This window comes from Xenopus tropicalis, chromosome 10 (genome assembly GCF_000004195.4).
Source record: "Xenopus tropicalis strain Nigerian chromosome 10, UCB_Xtro_10.0, whole genome shotgun sequence".
Classification (NCBI taxonomy): domain Eukaryota; kingdom Metazoa; phylum Chordata; class Amphibia; order Anura; family Pipidae; genus Xenopus; species Xenopus tropicalis.
Genome location: NC_030686.2, coordinates 49,096,242 through 49,115,287, shown reverse-complemented (window position 1 = coordinate 49,115,287; position 19,046 = coordinate 49,096,242). Strand labels below are relative to the sequence as shown.

The following is a 19,046-nucleotide window of genomic DNA, read 5'->3' as shown; positions in this document are numbered from 1 at the left end:
GGGGGGTAGTATTGGATCCTACTGGGGGGTAGTATTGGATCCTACTGGGGGGTAGTGTTGGATCCCATTGGTGGGTAGTGTTGGATCCCATTAGTGGGTAGTGTTGGATCCTGCTGGGGGGTAGTGTTGGATCCCACTGGGGGGGGGGGGGCTCATGGGTGCAACAGTCCATCTCCCAGTTCCAGGATAGTGTTTATATAGATATTTAGTGGCGTTTGGACCCAAACTGGTACAGGTGACATTTTGTGCACCACATCCCCCCCCCCACTCAGGTCCATAAATTGCCCCTCCAAGGAGAGGTATAAATCTGTGGGTCACAATCAGCTTCTTTTCCTTCCTTTTCACCCCTGTAATCGGCCCCCTAAAGGCGGGATTTGATTGGCTGGTGTATGTATGTACTGCAGAGCGGTGTATTCATAGAACAACCTGGGGGGGTCAGTAATAAATACAATGTACAGTTACATTCAGTGCTATGGGGCAGATTTATACAAAATGTGAGTTTATGGCTCAATACATAAATTCTATTCATTCCTATGGGATTTACAGAAGGGTATTTATTACTGAATTATAACTTTCCCCCCATTGATAAATACGCCCTAAATATCCCATAGGAATGAACAGAGTTTTTATATATTATGCCCTAAACTCACATTTTGTATAGATCTGCCCCTAAGTGTTAAAAAGACAAGTAAGTGGTCCCTGTTTCAAAGAGCTTACAATCTAAGTGGGGGCTATTTGGTTGCTTTGGGACCTCCCTTACAGTTTCAGAATTCCAAATCAACCCCCCCCAAAGGTTCTTTCCTTCACTTAGACGCTAAACTGACAGATTCGAACCGCTGGGAAGCAAAGCCAGAAATCAGAGTAAGAGTCTTTTTTCATGTGTAGCTACTCTGCAGCTGTCGCAGGACGTCTATTTGGGCGCCTAAGTAAAACGGTCCCGGGCTTTTCTTTATTTACTAACACAAGATTCCTTCTGTCAGCTCCTGGGTGAGCAGGGATGGGTGTGAGGAAGAGGAGGGAACAGGCAGGGCAGGGGGGGACAGGCTGGGCAGAGGGGGGAGCAGGCAGGGCAGGGGGGGACAGGGGGGCGCTACCAACATGCATTGGAGCTGGGACCCAAATCGCATTCCAGGGATGATAAGAGACAATGTAGAATGAGTTGCCCCCTCCCTCCCCTCCCGGATCATTATTTTTAGCAGGGAGGTTTGTGCAGTGAGTGTGAGTGTGTGACACACCCAGCCCGGCCAGCGTCATGGGGCGTCGTTCCTGTTAAAGGGAATCTTATACCCTCACACTAGTAGCCTCTAACCTCAAATAACTCAGTCTGGGCTCACTATCGGGGGCAACTTATCCCTCTCCGCTCGGATCTGCCCGCTGCCTGCACTGCTTTGCAAGGAGTCCTGCAACTGACCCGCCTGCCCGACACATCTGCACTAGGTAAGTCCCACATTGCAATGTCCCCACTTTCCCTTTATTTCTATATTCTGATTAAATTGGGGACAAATCGCGCCCCTCAAACCCCGTGTGAAGTCGCTGCGATCGCATCAGATCTGCCTCCGTTATAAGAGCGGGCTGGGGAGTGGCTGCATGGAATTGTCGGCCGATGCAGAAGATGCGGGGATCTCAGTTTGAAGGGGGGATTTTTTCCTGTGATGGTTTGGGAGCAGGCAATGGAGAGTTTGGGGTCCCCCATGGGCATTTGTAGGACCTCATGGGGGGCAGCGTTAATATCGCTCAGTATTGTGGGGGTTCCCCTCACCTCAGGCTGGAGGACCCTGACATTACACGGGAGGGGTGCAGTTGCACTGCGGCAGTTGCCCGAAGTTACTCTGTAGCTGCGCTGGAGAGAAGTCGGAGTAAAGTTGCTACATCGCAATAAAACGGTTTCCGAGTCGGTGCAACTCAGGAAAGAGAAGCAGATTATCTCGCACGATTAGAAGAGAAATGGTGCAATAGAAGAAGTGCCCTGGGGCGGGGGCATTAAGGGGTAGGAGAGTTACACATGTAGGGCACAGGGTGCTGCTCCTGGCATGGGCACAGCTGGCATTCTGGCAGCCCAGTCAGAGGGGCGGGGGGGGGGGCAGCAGGTTGGCTCTGAGCGGGTGGGGGGGGGGGCTGCGATGTGGGGTCCCCTGAGGGGCAACTATTTACAGTCCCCCTTGCAGCTGTTGTGGAACTACAACTCCTAGTATTCCCGAGCAGCCTTCAGTGGGGGTTGTAGTTTATAAACAGCTGGGAGTTGCAGGCAGCCCCAATAAAAACAGATACACAGTATGGTACAGTGCAAGCCCATTTCTCTACCACTATTGCCTTATAATACACATTATCCTACTCTTACAGCATCCCTGTCCCCTGACACATCTTGCCTTACTATACACACTGTTCCCCAGTTACAGCCCCTTCCCCTGACACATCTTGCCTTACTATACACACTGTCCCCCAGTTACAGCCCCTTCCCCTGACACATCTTGCCTTACTATACACACTGTCCCCCAGTTACAACCCTTCCCCTGACACATCTTGCCTTACTATAAACATGGCCCCCTAGTTACAGCCCCTTCCCCTGACACCATCTTGCCTTACTATACACACTGTCCCCCAGTTACAACCCTTCCCCTGACACCATCTTGCCTTACTATACACACTGTCCCCCAGTTACAACCCTTCCCCTGACACATCTTGCCTTACTATACACACTGTCCCCCAGTTACACCCCCTTCCCCTGACACCCCCTTGCCTTACTATACACACTGTCCCCCAGTTACACCCCCTTCCCCTGACACCCCCTTGCCTTACTTTACACACTGTCCCCCAGTTACACCCCCTTCCCCTGACACCCCCTTGCCTTACTTTACACACTGTCCCCCAGTTACACCCCCTTCCCCTGACACCCCCTTGCCTTACTATACACACTGTCCCCCAGTTACAGCCCCTCCCCCTGACACATCTTGCCTTACTATACACACTGCCCCCCAGTTACACCCCCTTCCCCTGACACCATCTTGCCTTACTATACACACTGTCCCCTGACACCATCTTGCCTTACTATACACACTGTCCCCCAGTCACACCCCCTTCCCCTCAGCCTTAGCCTACCTATATTATATACACAGGTGTAGCTTCTAATGTAACACTATCTTGCTTTACTATACACATTATTTTCTATGTATTAACTAAATGGATGTATCAAGTGTTTGCATTATACTATCCCACCTTGCAGACCTTTACTATACACACTATCCCAGGGTGATAGATCATTTATCTTGCCTTACTATACACACTTTCGCATAGTGGAATCCCATTTATCTTGCCTTAATATAAACACTATCCCATAGTGGAATCCCATTTATCTTGCCTTACTATACACACTATCCCCTAGTGGAATCTTATTTATCTTGCCTTACTATACACACTATCCCATAGTGGAATCCCATTTATCTTGCCTTACTATACACACTATCCCACAGTGAAAGCCCATTTATCTTGCCTTACTATACACACTATCCCATAGTGGAATCCCATTTATCTTGCCTTACTATACACACTATCCCATAGTGGAATCCCATTTATCTTGCCTTACTATACACACTATCCCATAGTGGAATCTTATTTATCTTGCCTTACTATACACACTATCCCATAGTGGAATCTTATTTATCTTGCCTTACTATACACACTATCCCATAGTGGAATCCCATTTGTCTTGCCTTACTATACACACTATCCCACAGTGAAAGCCCATTTATCTTGCCTTACTATACACACTATCCCATAGTGGAATCCCATTTATCTTGCCTTACTATACACACTATCCCATAGTGGAATCCCATTTATCTTGCCTTACTATACACACTATCCCATAGTGGAATCCCATTTATCTTGCCTTACTATACACACTATCCCACAGTGAAAGCCCATTTATCTTGCCTTACTATACACACTATCCCACAGTGAAAGCCCATTTATCTTGCCTTACTATACACACTATCCCACAGTGAAAGCCCATTTATCTTGCCTTACTATACACACTATCCCACAGTGAAAGCCCATTTATCTTGCCTTACTATACACACTATCCCACAGTGAAAGCCCATTTATCTTGCCTTACTATACACACTATCCCACAGTGAAAGCCCATTTATCTTGCCTTACTATACACACTATCCCACAGTGAAAGCCCATTTATCTTGCCTTACTATACACACTATCCCACAGTGAAAGCCCATTTATCTTGCCTTACTATACACACTATCCCATAGTGGAATCCCATTTGTCTTGCCTTACTATACACACTATCCCATAGTGGAATCTTATTTATCTTGCCTTACTATACACACTATCCCATAGTGGAATCTTATTTATCTTGCCTTACTATACACACTATCCCATAGTGGAATCCCATTTGTCTTGCCTTACTATACACACTATCCCACAGTGAAAGCCCATTTATCTTGCCTTACTATACACACTATCCCATAGTGGAATCCCATTTATCTTGCCTTACTATACACACTATCCCATAGTGGAATCCCATTTATCTTGCCTTACTATACACACTATCCCATAGTGGAATCCCATTTATCTTGCCTTACTATACACACTATCCCACAGTGAAAGCCCATTTATCTTGCCTTACTATACACACTATCCCACAGTGAAAGCCCATTTATCTTGCCTTACTATACACACTATCCCACAGTGAAAGCCCATTTATCTTGCCTTACTATACACACTATCCCACAGTGAAAGCCCATTTATCTTGCCTTACTATACACACTATCCCACAGTGAAAGCCCATTTATCTTGCCTTACTATACACACTATCCCACAGTGAAAGCCCATTTGTCTTGCCTTACTATACACACTATCCCATAGTGGAATCCCATTTGTCTTGCCTTACTACACACAGTTTCAGCTCCATTCCCACACACTATTTGCCTTAGTATACAGACTGTAACAGACAGCCCCATCCCATAAAGTTTAATAGTTTGCAGGGGGGGGGGGGCAATACATGCAGCTGTTGCTTTGTTTGGCCCCAGAATGAGCCCCCTTCCCCCCCCCCCCAGTGTTTTGGCTTCTAAGATTATCAATAAAAATACAGCGCTGCGGGATATGTTGGTGCTTTATAAATAAATGTTAATAATAATAATAAAAAGCCAATGATGCCCCCAATCTGCTGGCACCGGGCTGAACCTGAAACCTGAGCGGTGGGGGTTGGGGGCACAGACCGGCCCCATTACTTTCCCCGTATTGCTCCCATATGTTCCTGGGGGGGGTGAGACGGTAATAAAATCAAAGTTCAGGGAGGGAAGTTGGGAAGAGTTGGAATCCTGGGCGTGGGGGGTGGGAGCCTTGTTATTTATTTATTTTACACTCCAATTAACCCCTTGGGTGCCAGAGACAGACTGGGAAGGAAAACACAACATCATTGGTAGGAGGGCGTCACTCAGATCTGTGCAACCCAAACACACACAGTCTAATGCAATCCTGGTGCTGAAGCTCCCCCTGCTGGCCCCGGCTGGGATCTGCAAGTGCAGCCACTCCCTTTACTAGACTCCGCCCACCTTCACTTTCATTAACCCCCAGAGTTGTTTGAGGGGTGAAACTGGAACAAGTGACAATGGGAGTAAATGGAAAAAATGCACAATAAGTACCAGTTTGAATATTATCTGAGGGGCCAGTGGGTGACAGTCAGGGTGCCAGGGTAGGGGGGCTAAGGAGAAAGTGCCAAGGTAGGGGGGCTAAGGCAGTGGTTCTCAGCCTGTGGGTCGGGACCCCTTTGGGGGTTGAACGACCCTTTCACATATTTCCGATGGTCTTAGGGATAATTTTATGGTTGGGGGTCACCCCAACATGAGGAACTGTATGAACGGGTCGCGGCATTAGGAAGGTTGGGAACCACTGGGCTAAGGAGAAAGATGGCAGTTGTGGAAATACAGAGGGTGGGGGCAGAGACTGGGGATACCAGTGGGACTATTGGGGGGGGCGAGAGAGGGAATGGCTAGTGAATGGGAATGGCAGTGGGAATATGGGGGGTGAGAGAGGGAATGGCTAGTGACTGGGAATGTCAGTGGGACTATTGGGGGGGTGAGAGAGGGAATGGCTAGTGACTGGGAATGTCAGTGGGACTATTGGGGGGGGCGAGAGAGGGAATGGCTAGTGAATGGGAATGGCAGTGGGAATATGGGGGGTGAGAGAGGGAATGGCTAGTGAATGGGAATGGCAGTGGGAATATGGTGGGGCTAAGAGAGGGAATGGCTAGTGAATGGGGATTTCAGTGGGAATATGGGGGGGCTAAGAGAGGTAATGGCTGGTGAATGGGAATGTCAGTGGGAATATGGGGGGGGGCTAAGAGAGGGAATGGCTAGTGAATGGGGATTTCAGTGGGAATATGGGGGGGCTAAGAGAGGGAATGTCTAGTGACTGGGAATGTCAGTGGGACTATTGGGGGGGCGAGAGAGGGAATGGCTAGTGACTGGGGATGTCAGTGGGAATATGGAGGGGCTAAGAGAGGGAATGGCTAGTGAATGGGGATGTCAGTGGGAATATGGGGGGGCTAAGAGAGGGAATGGCTTGTGACTGGGGATACCAGTGGGAATATGGGGGGGCTAAGAGAGGGAATGGCTAGTGAATGGGGATGTCAGTGGGAATATGGGGGGGCTAAGAGAGGGAATGGCTAGTGAATGGGAATGTCAGTGGGAATATGGGGGGCTAAGAGAGGGAATGGCTAGTGAATGGGAATGTCAGTGGGAATATGGGGGGGCTAAGAGAGGGAATGGCTTGTGACTGGGGATACCAGTGGGAATATGGGGGGCTAAGAGAGGGAATGGCTAGTGAATGGGAATGTCAGTGGGAATATGGGGGGGGCTAAGAGAGGGAATGGCTAGTGAATGGGAATGTCAGTGGGAATATGGGGGGCTAAGAGAGGGAATGGCTAGTGACTGGGAATGTCAGTGGGACTATTGGGGGGGCTGAGAGAGGGAATGGCTAGTGACTGGGGATGTCAATGGGAATATGGGGGGGCTAAGAGAGGGAATGGCTAGTGACTGGGGATTTCAGTGGGACTATTGGTGGGGCTGAGAGAGGGAATGGCTAGTGACTGGGGATGTCAATGGGAATATGGGGGGGCTAAGAGAGGGAATGGCTAGTGACTGGGGATTTCAGTGGGACTATTGGGGGGGCTGAGAGAGGGAATGGCTAGTGACTGGGGATGTCAATGGGAATATGGGGGGGCTAAGAGAGGGAATGGCTAGTGACTGGGGATTTCAGTGGGACTATTGGGGGGGCTATGAGAGGGAATGGCTAGTGACTGGGAATGTCAGTGGGACTATTAGGGGGACTGAGAGAGGGAATGGCTAGTGACTGGGGATGTCAGTGGGAATATGGGGGGGGCTGAGAGAGGAAATGGCTAGTGACTGGGGATACCAGTGGGAATATGGGGGGCCAGAGGGTATGCACTCCCTATAGCAGCCCCTGAGAATGTTGGGGGCCCAGGGGGTACATGGGACCTGTAGGCAGTGACTGATAATAATTTCAATATAAATCTATAAAAATGTCACACTGGGCACCAGTACTAATACTGACTGAGGGGCAGGTCACACTGGGCACCAGTACTAATACTGGCTGAGGGGCAGGTCACACTGGGCACCAGTACTAATACTGACTGAGGGGCAGGTCACACTGGGCACCAGTACTAATACTGACTGAGGGGCAGGTCACACTGGGCACCAGTACTAATACTGACTGAGGGGCAGGTCACACTGGGCACCAGTACTAATACTGACTGAGGGGCAGGTCACACTGGGCACCAGTACTAATACTGACTGAGGGGCAGGTCACACTGGGCACCAGTACTAATACTGACTGAGGGGCAGGTCACACTGGGCACCAGTACTAATACTGACTGAGGGGCAGGTCACACTGGGCACCAGTACTAATACTGACTGAGGGGCAGGTCACACTGGGCACCAGTACTAATACTGACTGAGGGGCAGGTCACACTGGGCACCAGTACTAATACTGACTGAGGGGCAAGTCACAATGGGCACCAGTACTAATACTGACTGAGGGGCAGGTCACACTGGGCACCAGTACTAATACTAGCTGAGGGGCAGGTCACACTGGGCACCAGTACTAATACTGGCTGAGGGGCAAGTCACACTGGGCACCAGTACTAATACTGACTGAGGGGCAGGTCACACTGGGCACCAGTACTAATACTGACTGAGGGGCAGGTCACACTGGGCACCAGTACTAATACTGACTGAGGGGCAGGTCACACTGGGCACCAGTACTAATACTGACTGAGGGGCAGGTCACACTGGGCACCAGTACCAATACTGGCTGAGGGGCAGGTCACACTGGGCACCAGTACTAATACTGACTGAGGGGCAAGTCACAATGGGCACCAGTACTAATACTGACTGAGGGGCAGGTCACACTGGGCACCAGTACTAATACTGGCTGAGGGGCAGGTCACACTGGGCACCAGTACTAATACTGACTGAGGGGCAAGTCACAATGGGCACCAGTACTAATACTGGCTGAGGGGCAGGTCACACTGGGCACCAGTACTAATACTGACTGAGGGGCAGGTCACACTGGGCACCAGTACTAATACTGGCTGAGGGGCAGGTCACACTGGGCACCAGTACTAATACTGGCTGAGGGGCAGGTCACACTGGGCACCAGTACTAATACTGACTGAGGGGCAGGTCACACTGGGCACCAGTACTAATACTGACTGAGGGGCAGGTCACACTGGGCACCAGTACTAATACTGGCTGAGGGGCAAGTCACACTGGGCACCAGTACTAATACTGACTGAGGGGCAGGTCACACTGGGCACCAGTACTAATACTGACTGAGGGGCAGGTCACACTGGGCACCAGTACTAATACTGACTGAGGGGCAGGTCACACTGGGCACCAGTACTAATACTGACTGAGGGGCAGGTCACACTAATACTGGTTTCTCTTTCCTGTAGAAAACCCAAAGCCTTGAGAGAAAATGCTCCTCTTACTGCTGGGAATCATCGTCCTGCACGTGGCGGTTCTGGTTCTTCTCTTCGTCTCTACTATTGTTAGTGTAAGTAGCACCCACGGGCACCCGCTTTACCTGTTAGTGTAAGTAGCACCCACGGGCACCCGCCTTACCTGTTAGTGTAAGTAGCACCCACCTTACTGCACACCCCTTACCTGTTAGTGTAAGTAGCACCCACGGGCACCCGCTTTACCTGTTAGTGTAAGTAGCACCCACGGGCACCCGCCTTACCTGTTAGTGTAAGTAGCACCCACCTTACTGCACACCCCTTACCTGTTAGTGTAAGTAGCACCCACGGGCACCCGCTTTACCTGTTAGTGTAAGTAGCACCTACGGGCACCCGCCTTACCTGTTAGTGTAAGTAGCACCCATGAGCACCCACCTTATTGCACACCCCTTACCTGTTAGTTTAAGTAGCACCCACAGGCACCCACCTTACCTGTTAGTGTAAGTAGCACCCACAGGCACCCACCTTACTGCACACCCCTTACCTGTTAGTTTAAGTAGCACCCACAGGCACCCACCTTACTGCACACCCCGTACCTGCTAGTTTAAGTAGCACCCACCTTACTGCACACCAGTTACCTGTTAGTTTAAGTAGCACCCACGGGCACCCACCTTACTGTACTCCCCTTACCTGTTAGTGTAAGTAGCACCCACGGGCACCCACCTTACTGCACACCCCTTACCTGTTAGTGTAAGTAGCACCCACCTTACTGCACACCCCTTACCTGTTAGTAGCACCCACGGGCACCCACCTTACTGCACTCCCCTTACCTGTTAGTGTAAGTAGCACCCACGGGCACCCACCTTACTGCACTCCCCTTACCTGTTAGTGTAAGTAGCACCCACGGGCACCCACCTTACTGCACTCCCCTTACCTGTTAGTGTAAGTAGCACCCACGGGCACCCACTTTACTGCACTCCCCTTACCTGTTAGTGTAAGTAGCACCTACGGCCACCCACCTTACTGCACTCCCCTTACCTGTTAGTGTAAGTAGCACCTACGGGCACCCACCTTACTGCACTCCCCTTACCTGTTAGTGTAAGTAGCACCTACGGGCACCCACCTTACTGCACTCCCCTTACCTGTTAGTGTAAGTAGCACCTACGGGCACCCACCTTACTGCACTCCCCTTACCTGTTAGTGTAAGTAGCACCTACGGGCACCCACCTTACTGCACTCCCCTTACCTGTTAGTGTAAGTAGCACCTACGGGCACCCACCTTACTGCACTCCCCTTACCTGTTAGTGTAAGTAGCACCTACGGGCACCCACCTTACTGCACTCCCCTTACCTGTTAGTGTAAGTAGCACCTACGGGCACCCACCTTACTGCACTCCCCTTACCTGTTAGTGTAAGTAGCACCCACGGGCACCCACCTTACTGCACTCCCCTTACCTGTTAGTGTAAGTAGCACCTACGGGCACCCACCTTACTGCACTCCCCTTACCTGTTAGTGTAAGTAGCACCTACGGGCACCCACCTTACTGCACTCCCCTTACCCGGGGCAAATAGATTTACAGAGACATTTCATTAATGGGAAGCCAAGGTGAGCAGTATGGCAGCTCTCAGAGAAGAAATGTTCTGGGCACTGGGTATTAAACCTCAATATAAATAAGGTAAAGTTACCCTTTAAAGACCCTTTTCCCACCTGTTACTGGCCATACACATTATGCAGGCCTTTGCCTGATTAGCCGCCTACATTTGGGCCAAATTGGGCTGTTCCCATCCAGGGGCCAAAGCAGGATTATTGGGAGGGGGCCCCATGCCGGGGGGGGGGGGGTTAGGTGGGGTGGGTCCATATTTCCATGCTGTATGGGGGGCTACATATGCACTGCCCACCCAGACGACACCCTTATACCTACAGTCACACCCACCCCCCTGGGCAGACAAGGAGACGCACTGAGTGGGGCAGTTGGGTTGGGGCAATGGCGGGACGGACTCTCTGTAGCGCGGCTCTAACGCTCTGGACCCTGTTCTTTCTCCATCAGAGCTGGCTAGTGGGCAATGGCTACTCGGCGGATCTGTGGCAGAACTGCAGCACGACGACCACCGGAACCTGGCATTGTCTCACCTCGTCCAACAATGGTGAGCCAAAGATTATTACTTGTGTACTTTCCCTTTAAATAAATACACTGTGCTTATAGTGACCCCTAGTGGCCCCCCTGAACCCCTACACTTTCATCATTCCATAAACTCTATTGGGCGGCACGAGTCTGCGCAGTATAAACCCAAATAGACGCCCGGCTGGGGCCGACCTACCAGAGCTTACTTACGATTGGTCGATACGGGAATTTTTTATTTTACTGGTTTTTTTTTATCAATGTAACCCACAGCAGCCAATCAGCAGGCAGCATGTTACGATCACCTGTTTGTAATCCTATTGGCCGAGTGGTTGCTATGGGTTACCAGACCTGCTGCCAACATTTCTCTTTTTTATTATTTTACACTTAGGGGCACAAAGGCGACAGTGCCCATAGCAACCAATCAGACCCGTGCTTTTGTTTTCCGACTTGAAGGGAGCCGTTCAAATCTAATTGGTGATTGGTTGCTATGGGTTACCAGACCTGCTGCCAACATTTCTCCTTTTTATTATTTTACACTTAGGGGCATATTTATTATAGTGTGTAAGCCAATGACAAAGGCGACATTGCCCATAGCAACCAATCAGACCTGTGCTTTTGTTTTCTGATTTGTAGGGGACTATGCAAATCTAATTGCTGATTGGTTGCTATGGGGCAACATTACCGGTGATGTTGGCTTATACACTATAATATATATGCCCCCTATTGTATCAGTGTTGATGTTTTAGCCATTCCACCCGTGTGCGCTATTGGTTTGTTCTGAACAGGCCACACCCCCTTTATAATTAAGGCAAATGAGACCCAGCTCGTTACCCATCTCCCAGCCTTGTGATATCGTCTCTGTATCCCGTAAGGATGAGCCCATTAGCGCGCAGAGTGCTCCCCTCCTCCGAGGACTGTAAATAAGTAATGGTATTTGCCTTCTTGCCCCCCCAGAGTGGCTTCAGTCTGTGCAAGCGATGATGATCCTCTCCATTATCTTCAGCGTCCTCTCTTTGTTCTTGTTCTTCTGCCAACTCTTCACGCTCACGAAAGGAGGCCGCTTCTATATTACGGGATTCTTCCAGGTCCTTGCTGGTAAGAGCCATCAGTCTGCCCCCCCCCCCCCCCCAAAATGGTTCCACTGGTTACATGCCCCCGCCTGTGGTTAGCCTTGTTATGTCTCAAATACCATTGGCTAAAAGCTCTATCTGTTATATAACTGTGGCCCAATTGGAGAGCCAGAGGCAGGGGTGGGGGGCTATCCTCTTGTAGATACCCCTGAGAGTGAGATTTGGGGTGAATAATTGTTGCCCTAGGAACTGGCAGTCAAACTACTGGCGAGGAGCTGCCATGATTGTTTCATCCATAGAGGCTGCAGATCATATTTTTGGCCAGTAGATGTCACTGTTTCTCTATTGAACTGCATTCTGTTGAACTGAATACACACTCAATAGATTCTAATCTGTGGGGCCACAATAACTCACAGCTCTGCCATTTGTTCCTTTAAAGGGACAGCAATTGGCCGTCAACCAGACTCTGGAAATTGCCCGACTGGCGATTTCCAGGCAATTCAAGGGGCACAATGCCCCATGACTCTATAATAATTCTCTTATCTTATTACTTACTATCAAATACCATTGGCTAAAATCTGTATCTGTTATATAACTGTGGCCCAACTGGAGCAGGGTTGGGGGGGGGGGGATATCTTCTTGTAGATACCCCTGATAGCACCGCTTGAGGGTCAGTAAGTGTGAGATTTGGGTTGAATAATCGTTGCCCTCAGAACTGGCAGACAAACTATTGGCGAGGAGCTGCCATGATTGTTTCATCCCTAGAGGCTGCAGATCATGTTTTTGGCCAGTAGAGGTCACTGTTTCTCTATTGAACTGCATTCTGTTGAACTGAATGGCCCAGCTTTCCTTCCAAGGCAATTAGAGCAACTTAGAGCAATTTATATATAACAATTCTCTCACCTTATTACTTACTGGGGCTTATTTACTGTTTCCAAGGGGGGGCCCAAGCCCTTAGCAACCATCCACTAAGCACAGGCACCCATTAGAGCTCAGAGCTGTTAGACACAAGGGATCCTGGCACAGCTGTAGATACGTTGCCCCCAGTGGCACTCAATGCATTCAGACTGTCCCTTGTGAACCCCCAGAAACGCACAGTATGGTGTGGGCCTCACATGACCTTGGCCAGTCGGGCAGTTTCTAGAGTCTGGTTGTCGGCCAATTGCTGTCCCGTTAACAAAGGGCAGAGCTGTGAGTTATTGTGGCAGATTAGAATCTATTCAGCAAGTGAATGGGGAAAACCGATGGGATTACCGACCCACCGCCCTCGTACATACCCCACCGGTGACTCATGGGGGAGCTTAATTCCACTGCTGATTGGTCAGTCTGTGTCACCCATGGGTGCCGGGGCCGGGGTTACATGCCCAGAGTTTCTAGAGACTCCTCTTCTTTTTGGACCCAAAAGCTACACAGTAACAGGGTAGAGTTAGAATGGCCAGTTCATAGCAACTTTTCAATTGGTCTTCATTTTTTTTTGTATAGTTTTTGAATTAACTCTTTGCAGCTTTCAAATGGGGGTCACTGACCCCGGCAGCCAAACCCTATTGCTCTGTGAGGCTCCAGTTTTATTGTTATTGTTACTTTTTATTCCTTATCTTTCTATTCAGCCCCTCCCCTATTCATATTCCTGTCTCCTGTTTAAACCATTGTCTGGTTGCTAGGGTAAACAAGGCCTTAGCGACCAGATAGCTGCTGAAATGCCAAACTGGAGCGCTGCTGAACAAAACCTGACCCCGGAAGCCTCTGTGAGGCTCCAGTTTTATTGTTACTGTATAAAACGTATTTGTCTATTCATGCCCCTCATTCAAAAACCACTCCATAGTTGCAAAGGTAATTTGCACCCTAGCAACCAGCTGCTAAAACGCCAAACCGGAGAGCCGCAAAACATAAACTGAAATAATTAAAAAACTACAAATAATAAAAAATGAAGACCAATTGCAAATAGTATCAGAATACGACTCTCTATATCATACTAAATCAAAAGTGAACGACTTTGGGTTAAAAAAAAAAAATGAGGGGGGCGCCCAATGGCCATAAGGCGGGTTTTGTCACCGGGCAGAATAAGAGTTAAGTCTCCCGTGGGTGCCGCTGGCAAATCTCTCGGCCATTGTTGCAAATGCCTCCGACACTGAGCTGCTTGTATGGAAATGTCTGCGCTTGGGCACGTGGGCGGCCGGGCATGTGGGGCACCCACTCGTGCACTTTCTGGGAACAAAGCAAACCCTGTGGCGGAATTATCCGAGCCTGGGAATGTAGGTGTGCGGCCAGGGATCCATGGAATGAATGAAACAAGGCGATTAAAGGGGAACTAACCCAATTAAAGGGGAACTAACCCAATTAAAGGGGAACTAACCCTAACGGTCGATGTTGTTTTTCCTCCCCAGCGGCCTGCGTCATGGCGGGCGCCTCCATCTTCACGGTGCGGCACAGCGAATGGCAGACGGCGGTGAACGACCCCAGCTACGGCTTTGCCTACATCCTGGCGTGGGTGGCGTTCCCCCTGGCCGCCGTCAGCGGCATCATCTACATCATCTTGCGGAAACGCGAGTAAGGGGCCCGAGGGCCGGTGAATGGAAAAGCTCCCAACGGAAAGACACCATTTTAAAACAAAAAAAAATAAGGGGAACCCAAAGATTCGAAACCAAAACATTACAACCTCCCCCCCCCCCAAAAAAAAGAGAGAGAGAGAGAGAGGGCGAGCGAGCGGCGGGGGCAGGTTCCTGTGTTAATTGAAGATGTAAATAGTATCTATGGTTTCCGAACCTATTTATAACACTTTTTACATATGTGTACATAGTATTGTTTGCTTGTTTGTGCCCCCTAGCCCCCCTGAGCTAAACCCCGCCCCCCCCAAAATCAAAGGACAAGTATTCATCATTTGTTGTGCCTTACTAAATATGCCAACAGTCTTAATGTAAAGTGCCACCCTGCCAATCAAAACAGCCGCCAAAACGAGAGAGAGGTATTGAAGGCTGCTTTTGATACTACAATGAGGTACCATTCTGCACCCTGCTGTTGCTAAGCGACTCAGCTGCTTTTGATACTACCATGGGGTACCATTCTGCACCCTGCTGTTGCTAAGCGACTCAGCTGCTTTTGATACTACCATGGGGTACCATTCTGCACCCTGCTGTTGCTAAGCGACTCAGCTGCTTTTGATACTACAATGGGGTACCATTCTGCACCCTGCTGTTGCTAAGCAACTCGGCTGCTTTTGATGCTTCGATGGGGTACCATTCTGCACCCTGCTGTTGCTAAGCAACTCTGTGCTTTTGATACTACAATGGGGTACCATTCTGCACCCTGCTGTTGCTAAGCAACTCGGCTGCTTTTGATACTACAATGGGGTACCATTCTGCATCCTGCTGTTGCTAAGTAACTTGGGTGCTTTTGATACTACAATGGAGTACCATTCTGTACCCAGCTGTTGCTAAGCAACTCGGCTGCTTTTGATACTACAATGGGGTTCCATTCTGCACCCTGCTGTTGCTAAGCAACTCTGTGCTTTTGATACTACAATGGGGTACCATTCTGCACCCTGCTGTTGCTAAGCAACTCGGCTGCTTTTGATGCTTCGATGGGGTACCATTCTGCACCCTGCTGTTGCTAAGCAACTCTGTGCTTTTGATACTACAATGGGGTACCATTCTGCACCCTGCTGTTGCTAAGCAACTCGGCTGCTTTTGATACTACAATGGGGTACCATTCTGCATCCTGCTGTTGCTAAGTAACTTGGGTGCTTTTGATACTACAATGGAGTACCATTCTGTACCCAGCTGTTGCTAAGCAACTCGGCTGCTTTTGATACTACAATGGGGTTCCATTCTGCACCCTGCTGTTGCTAAGCAACTCTGTGCTTTTGATACTACAATGGGGTACCATTCTGCACCCTGCTGTTGCTAAGCAACTCGGCTGCTTTTGATACTACAATGGGGTTCCATTCTGCACCCTGCTGTTGCTAAGTAACCCCCAGGTCCTTAAAATACATAGAGAGGCTGGAGACCTGTGGGCTTTAAACAAGGGTGCCTCTATTGTAATTGGTCAAGTGGCGCGGGTGCCCTCTATGGGTGGCACCGGGAGACTGCCAGAGCTGTAGGAGTACAAATACCAAGCAGGTTCTAGTCCGATTTGACCTTTTTAGGGCATTTAGAGGGAAGGAAAGCAGTAACACACTGGATTGGCCCTTTCCTTCCCCCCCAATTGAGGGAAGAGGGCGGCGACGTTGGTTCAGGCCGACGCCCCCCCCGTTCCCCTGTGCTATTGCTTTCTCCTGCAGTATTTTGCCTTATGACCTTCTGATAAAGGGAGATGGGCCTTTTTAATTCAAATCAACCCGTCGCTGCCGGAAGAGCTCGCAATCCGTTGCCGGGAGCGACGGGGCCTCGCTCCCGTCTCCGAGAACCATGTATATTTTATTACTGTAACCGACGCGCATGTATGATACATATATACAAATTATATAGGAAAATATAAGGACACAATTGTTTACTGAATGTTTTAGTTTCCCCTTTAATCGTCAGCTCTGCGGCCAAGGGACCTGTATGGGTCCTTATAGACAGATAGGTTAAACAAAAGTGGTGCTATTATCCAGTTCTAGACCATTCCTTTTACTTTTAGCCGGCGTATAAAGTCTGACCCAATAACCCAACGGCCCAATAAAGATCCGGCAGAACCGGCCGCCATTATCTCTATGTATTACTGCCGGCGCTGCCCGGGACACGCGGGGCGACTGGGACCTTGCTGTGTGTGTGTGTGTTTGCCCAATTGATTCCAGTAAATGCCTCTGGGGGGGGTCACATGACGCTGCCCCTCCCCCCATTTTCTGTTATGGGGCAATTGGCGACTAAATGAATAATTAAAAAAATGGGGCAATTCGGTCGGTTCTGCTGTGATCCAGCAACTGGCCCCCTATTGGCCGATAGTCACCGCATTATGGGAAGGGGGGGGTTTGCCTCTTGGGGCCCCTTATTTCTAAAGGCCAAGTAAAACCGGCATAGAGCAGTATTATAATCATTGAACCAATCGGCTAATATACTGTAAGAATGGGGCAAGTTAAGGAGTGGGTTGGGGGGGTTATGAGACATTTGCCCCCCCTATAGGAGTAGGTGCAAATTGCAGTTTGGAAGCGGTTGAGAGCAGCTGCTGTCTCTATGTTCCCCTCAGCGGCCAATGGACTGAGAGAGACTGTGTGCGGCCGAACACTAACGAGATATCACTAATTAGCACTGACCATAACTAACCCCTTGGTAGTCGCGTCCCAGCAGCCCCCGTAAGATTTCTATAGGGGGAATGTGTTAGTTGGCACTAATGATAACGAATGGGGTTCCTGGGGCGACGGCTTGGCGACCCCCCCAGACCCCGCTCTCCAGTGAAGCGGAGGAGACGCTGAACTACTACTCCTTTACTAAGTGCCTTTTGTTTTCCGAAAGCCGAGACCTGGTACTCCGCCCCCTTCTTAGTCTTTGCTCCTCCTTTTCTTTTATTTTGCCCGATTTTTTGTAAAAAATGTCTGTGTGCTAAATGGATAAAAACAATAAAATTCAGAGTAACTCAAATGGCTTCAAGTCTGTCCTTACACCCGGGGTGCGGGGGGATATAGGGTGCAGGGGGATATAGGGTGCGGGGGGAAATAGGGTGCGGGGGGATATAGGGTGCGGGGGGAAATAGGGTGCGGGGGGATATAGGGTGCGGGGGGAAATAGGGTGCGGGAGAATATAGGGTGCGGGGGGATATAGGGTGCGGGGGGAAATAGGGTGCGGGAGAATATAGGGTGCGGGGGGAAATAGGGTGCGGGGGGATATAGGGTGCGGGGGAATATAGGGTGCGGGGGGAAATAGGGTGCGGGGGGATATAGGGTGCGGGGGGATATAGGGTGCGGGGGGAAATAGGGTGCGGGGGGATATAGGGTGCGGGGGGATATAGGGTGCGGGGGGAAATAGGGTGCGGGGGGAAATAGGGTGCGGGAGGATATAGGGTGCGGGGGGAAATAGGGTGCGGGGGGATATAGGGTGCAGGGGGATATAGGGTGCGGGGGGATATAGGGTGCGGGGGGATATAGGGTGCGGGGGGAAATAGGGTGCGGGGGGATATAGGGTGCGGGGGCATAGCTTTAGAACCAAGCTGGGGGGGTAAGAATCTTACCTGCAGGGGCAACAGAGAGGTGCATCTAGGCGCGGAGCAGTAGGGGGCGCTTTGCTGCTTCAGCCAATGCAGTGGCCCAGTGGCTATGTAAGCAATGCATTACCCATACTCCTGCAGAGGCTTCCTGGGAGCTCTGGGGCTGTTGGGTCCGGGAAAGAACTGCAGCCCCTTTTGCCTCTGGTTTCACCTGGGCATCTGGCTATGGGGTAGGGGAGGCCACCCATGCCCCACGCAGCGCCCCCAGTGGAGAGAATGAGAATTATATCAAAATTTTCATTTATTTATCTATTTATTTTGTTGGTTATTTGCCCCCCATTTGCACCTCACTGTGCCAGATGCATCACTGCTAAGCAAAGAGACTCTGTTTCCAATACCAGGATCCTGACGCACTGTTACCTGGGGGTTGCACTTTGTTCCATTTCTGTCCTACTTAGGAAAGAGTCATATTAAAGGGGACATAAACCTCCAGTAAAAAAAAGTGTTTTTTTTAAATAATCTGCCTCCGTGTCTCTGGCACTGCGGAGCTAGGGGAGCCATTGGGTCACTTTCTGATCCTCTCATTGGGCAATATCCAGACTCCATTTTATTGGCGGCAACAGGAATGCTCAGTTAGAATGTATTATTGATACACAGTGCAGAATCTGTGGTGCTGCTGCGCCCCCTGCTGGAGCCCGTTAGTATTGCCAATAAACTGAGCCCATGACGCAGCCCCCACTTGTGCTGG

The 19,046-nt window shown here is 50.0% G+C and overlaps 1 protein-coding gene across 2 annotated transcripts; it reads left to right on the top strand.

The window, feature by feature from the left end:
* Positions 1-1,126: 1,126 nt before the first annotated feature.
* pmp22 (peripheral myelin protein 22) lies at positions 1,127-17,736 on the top strand. 2 transcript variants are annotated; one of them, NM_001030381.1, is given in 6 exon segments: positions 1,332-1,437; positions 8,987-9,087; positions 11,037-11,133; positions 12,066-12,206; positions 14,566-15,006; positions 16,993-17,736. In NM_001030381.1, coding segments are annotated over 4 exon segments (483 nt in total). In that variant the 5' UTR covers positions 1,332-1,437; positions 8,987-9,009; the 3' UTR covers positions 14,733-15,006; positions 16,993-17,736.
* Positions 17,737-19,046: the final 1,310 nt, after the last annotated feature.